Raw genomic sequence first — 5,000 nt, 5'->3', positions numbered from 1 at the left:
GATACGTGAAGCACAACCTAAAATAAAACAACGATAACTATATTTATATATTGTTCTGTGCGACAGGATTGTTTATCTGAATTCATCCTGCGGTGGAAAGGTGAACTTTCCAGGGTGTCCCCTGCTTCTCACACCACATATCAAAGATGTCATTTTATTCCAAAAATATTCTACTGCTCATTTTAAAAGGTTGAAAAAGTTGAATTCTCAGGTTTAAACGTTGCTGAATCCTCAATAAACTTTCTTTTTATTTGAAAGAGTTGTTTGTCAGCTGATCTCTCACCTGGTACAGACGTCCCCAGAGCCACGAACACGACGGCGGTGACCGAGTCCTTCAGGCCGACTGTGCATCCGAAGTGTGACGCCAGGTCGCCTGCAAACACCGGACGCAGAGTCACGTCAACACGAGTCGCATGCGTGCGGTCGAGGAGGCGGAGCCAACGCACCTATGACGGCGGTCAGCAGGCCGATCATGCCGATGGACACCATGAAGCAGGCCCAGCCGTTCCAGTAATCTGTGGGCGGCACGAAGGCGAACAGAACCTTCCAGAAGACGGTGAGGAAGTGCATGACGTAGTCGAAACATGACGGAAGCTTCTCTTCGCCGCATTCTTCGTCGTCGTCGTCTTCACCTGTGGAGACAGAGTTACAGGTAAATATGAGGTTTAATGATATTTTCAGTAAAAAATACATCTTATCATTAAAAAAATCTTTCATTTTCTATGCTGCTTAATCTCTTATGTGGGTCACGGCAGGCGCTGGTTTACACCAGTTTTTTTTGGCTGAGGGACACCCTGGACAGGATGCTAGTCTATCCAGGACACACAACCATTCACACACACACTCATACCTTCAGACAATTCCCCCAAGTTCTCAATCAACCTCTGTATGTTTTTGGACTGTGGGAGGAAACCGGAGTGCCCGGAGTAAACCCACACAACACGGGGAGAACAAACAAACTCCACACGGAAAGTGGACTCCCTCCAGACCTGGAAGTGAACCGGCAACCCTTTTGTTGTGAGGCGATCACTGTGCCACCGTGCGCCCCAAAATAATAATAATCTAAAATTACAAATTAAAGTCACACTATGAAAGATTATTTTCTATTTATTCATATTTTTGTAATAATTGCTTTTAATCTGGACTCAGTAGAATTCTATAAACATGATCTTCACTAAGTACCTCCACCTGCCAGGAGACTGTATGTGTGTCCACTTGTACTATACATATTTCTATGTATATGATGACATAACCTCCCTCCACACACACACACACACACACACACACACACACACACACACACACACACACACACACACACACACACACACAGATTAAACAAACTTTTTTTTTCAAGTTTTCAATGTTACATGTTGTTGCTTTAAGAATCTGATTCTTTCTTTAGTAAAAATATTTCTTTACATAATTACACGTATAGCCACATGTTGGAGTAGTATTTCAAAAGTAAGGTTCAAAAATGAATGGTAAAGAGTCAAATATAGTTATACAGTCATTTGTTAAAACTAAGTCTCACAGTTACTCCGCAAGAAGTTGAAATCAAGAGATAAGAAGTGTGAAATTCTTGTTCAGGGTATGAAGTCAAATTTCATTTAAAAAAAAACCGTTCAAATCTAAAGTAACGATGGTAAAGCGAGCCCCTCAGAGGACCAGCCGATGTGCGATCTGTTACGTTCTTCTAATCCGAGTGGAGACAGGAATACTTCACCTGATAAGGAGCGGGTGACGTCTGGTGCAGGATTAATCCACTGATATTGAAGTCATTAAGCACTAGTCACAGCCCACAGATCTTCATTCACACCAACGTGCTTTAATAAGGTCAACCATTTCCACTGTATTAATCCACTTCCCAATGTTTAATTAAAAATAAAGCTTCTTAGTTTTAGCGTCGGCTCTCCAAACTAATCAAATCATCATGCAGGAGAAAAGGGTCGCACACTTCTTCTTCTACTTCTTTCTAAACGCAGTATTAGCAGAGTAAAGGCTTTTTTTTTCTTCTTCTTCTTCTCGCTGTTTCGTTCTCACTTTAATTTCCTGGCGCTCTAGATACTTAATTACAAGCGTTCCGGGGAATCACCCGCCGGGGAAATGTTGTCGACACAACCGTTCAGTGGAAAAGTTGTGCTTCAAAGGAGTCGACGCCAATATGTGCTGTGTTTGTGAGGGCTAAGGTCACACTCGGTCACTTCCAAAAAATGTATTCATTCATTTTCTACTGATGATAAATGTACAGTTATTTGTTCCACATCTTTCTCTTGAGTCTCTTTAAATCAGAGAATCTCAAACTCAACTGTATTAATGGACATGAAATCATTTCACTCTTTGCCACTAATACTGATACCATTCCTACTAATACTAACTACATTGTAGGTCCATGAGTCGTGAACAAGAATACATTATTTTACTAAATAAAAAAATAAAAAAATCCCCGGAGAGTCTTAACAACAAGATCTATTAAATAACTGAGTGAAAATGACAATTATGGGATTGAACCCACGTCTTCGATGTCCAGAGATGGTGTGTCAGTGGAGCTATAAGGGCTAGTGACTTTACAGAAGTAGATTGTTCGAGTTAATTGAAGAATTTAAGGTATTTTAAGAATTGTGTTTTTTAAAATCTTTTCTCCATGGTCTGCGTCAAATAATAATTGATATGTCGTCTTTTATGTTTTTTTTAAATCTGAAGTTTTACTGTGAATATCCGAAAAAAATGTTGTTAAATTTATTTCCTGTTTTTCAGAAATCTGTTCCTTTTAAAGGGGAACTAATGTGAAAACCAAAAACAACTGACCATGTATTTAACGTATTACTTCATAAAGTTGCTCTGGAATCTGGGCGAACGAGAGGTTACGAGAGTCCATTATGACGTAATAATGGCTTCACTCCTCCTCCGGTCAGCTGTATTCAGCTCCACTTTGTTTATACAATGAGTCCCTTTGGAGGTTTAGACTTCCAGGATTGATGACGCGCGGTGACAAACCTCCATGCTTGACCAATCACAGCATAGTGGGTGTGGTTATGGTCAACACGATTTAATCTCCAGAACAACAAAGAGTTTTCAGTGGGCGGAGCTTAAGATCATTTTCTAATAGAAACTAGAGAGTTTTGTACAAACACACAACACAACAACACACACATAATTCAACATACTATTGCCATTAAAATATCAAATCAAAGCTAAATAAATGATGACATTTGATATCTTGATCCTCAATCTTTGGGAACTGTTCAGAAATGGAGTCCGTTGCTCGTCCCGCAGTCATAGAACCTGGAGGTGGACTGGAGATGCCTCGTCATATAATGTTCCGCTCCACACATTGGCTCTTGATATCAGTGAGCATAATGTTCTCTGTATCGTCTCCACAGGCAGACTTCATGATCCAGATTCTGGACTCGTCACTGACACATTTAGCTTTGAGGTATCACGTTGCAGACACCAAGCACCAGCGGGCGTAGCGTCGCCGGCCAGTCATGGCAGGCCTCCTGGAGTTCCTGAGAGACTAGAGACAGTCTGTCCTGGATTGTCTGGAGTGTTTCGTTGGCTTCATCATCCAGTGAATCCTTACCAAGGATCTGTACAAGTACACCACTCTATAGGTGTTTTCTTTTATTATGATGCCTGCTGTGCTTACGTCTGTGTATGAAGATGATACTTTGGTTCGACAAAAACCAGAGCTTTGTCTCAAATCACATATTATCTTAGTGCACTGGTTAGTATCATCAGGATAGTGTACTAACTAGTAACTAATTCTCCACAGATAGTATGTCTCAAATCAAACTCTGCTGCTACACACTAACAGGAAATGACGCGACAGCTTCTTCTTCTACTACTATTTAAAGATGATTTAAACCAGCTGTAGGAACACTATCGCCACCTGCTGGCAGCACGTTTGGTTTGGATCGAGAAATATGAGAAACGAAATATTGGTGAAATATTTACGCCGGTATCAGCAGCGAAGACGTGTCGTCATCATACATCTGCTGAAAATACACCTGTAAGTATATGAATATATATGTAACAGTAGAGACCAGTAGAGTCCGGAACTCTCTAATAGTAGAGATTGGAATTCTTCTCGTGAATATTAGGATTCCAATCTCTACTAGGAAATGGTCCAAATGAATAAGGTCTATTACCTGGACCAGGCGGCTGTCGCCATGGTTACAATGTATTTTGACAGATATCTAAAACATGAAGTAATTGACCTAAAATAGTAATGGTGAATGTAGGCTTACCTATGCTGAAAGTATGAAATGATTAAGTCTATTTTCGAAAACATTTTGATGCAATCCATATTTCTCCTCATAGAATTGGAGATTGTCCTGGTAGAATTCTAATCTCTACTTGTAGAATCTGGAATTCTATCCTAGTAAAGATTGGAATCGCAATATTCAGATCCCGATTCGAACCCTTACTAGTAGAGATTGGAATATCTTCTAAATCTAAATATTGAACTCCGACTATCACAGTGTTTCTTCAGGTAAAGAGAATCCGTTCTTGTATCCTCCCTTCATTCGTGTGTCGAGGTAAATGTCAGAACCTGGAACTTCGCCCGCCGCCCGTGTTGACCTCAGACGCCCCGACATGTTGAGATATGTTATTGAATCAAGAGATTTATTCTGCCGCCACGCTCGGTTAGTTACAACGATGATGATGTCGTCCCCAAAAGTAATTACTTCTCTTATATCGCAAACTCTTTCAGCCTGATTCTGCCGACACAGCGTTTCTATATAATTGAATATTCTCCGTCACTGTCGTGTCTTTTGAGTCCTTCTGTCTGCGAGCGTCCGTCACGCTCCGGAGACACGAGGAGATATATGTCAGGAGACGTAACGCAGCAGGTAATAAAAAACACTCGTGCACGAGGGTCGTATTTCAGCGCCGACACGGTCTGTAGAGGCTTCAGTGACGGTTTATCTGTGGCGGCCAGGTGTGTTCTTACAGTGGCTTCTCGAAGGTGATGTGAAGGTTTACCACTGACGCGT

General features: G+C 41.1%; 1 protein-coding gene across 2 annotated transcripts in view; it reads right to left on the bottom strand.

Annotated features, from left to right (window-relative positions):
• Positions 1-5,000, bottom strand: part of slc8a1b (solute carrier family 8 member 1b) — a 141,877-nt gene that overhangs the window by 17,928 nt on the left and 118,949 nt on the right. For both annotated transcript variants that reach the window (XM_087803291.1, XM_087803290.1), the window contains exons 8-9: positions 447-632; positions 284-373 (exon numbers count right to left, since the gene is read on the bottom strand). In XM_087803291.1, coding sequence (XP_087659417.1) covers positions 284-373; positions 447-632 — 276 coding nt within the window. The remainder of the gene's footprint in view (positions 1-283; positions 374-446; positions 633-5,000) is intronic.

Source organism: Callionymus lyra, chromosome 11 (genome assembly GCF_982586985.1).
Source record: "Callionymus lyra chromosome 11, fCalLyr1.hap1.1, whole genome shotgun sequence".
Classification (NCBI taxonomy): domain Eukaryota; kingdom Metazoa; phylum Chordata; class Actinopteri; order Syngnathiformes; family Callionymidae; genus Callionymus; species Callionymus lyra.
The sequence above is the reverse complement of the archived record's forward strand: the minus strand, read 5'-3'. Positions and strand labels throughout refer to the sequence as shown.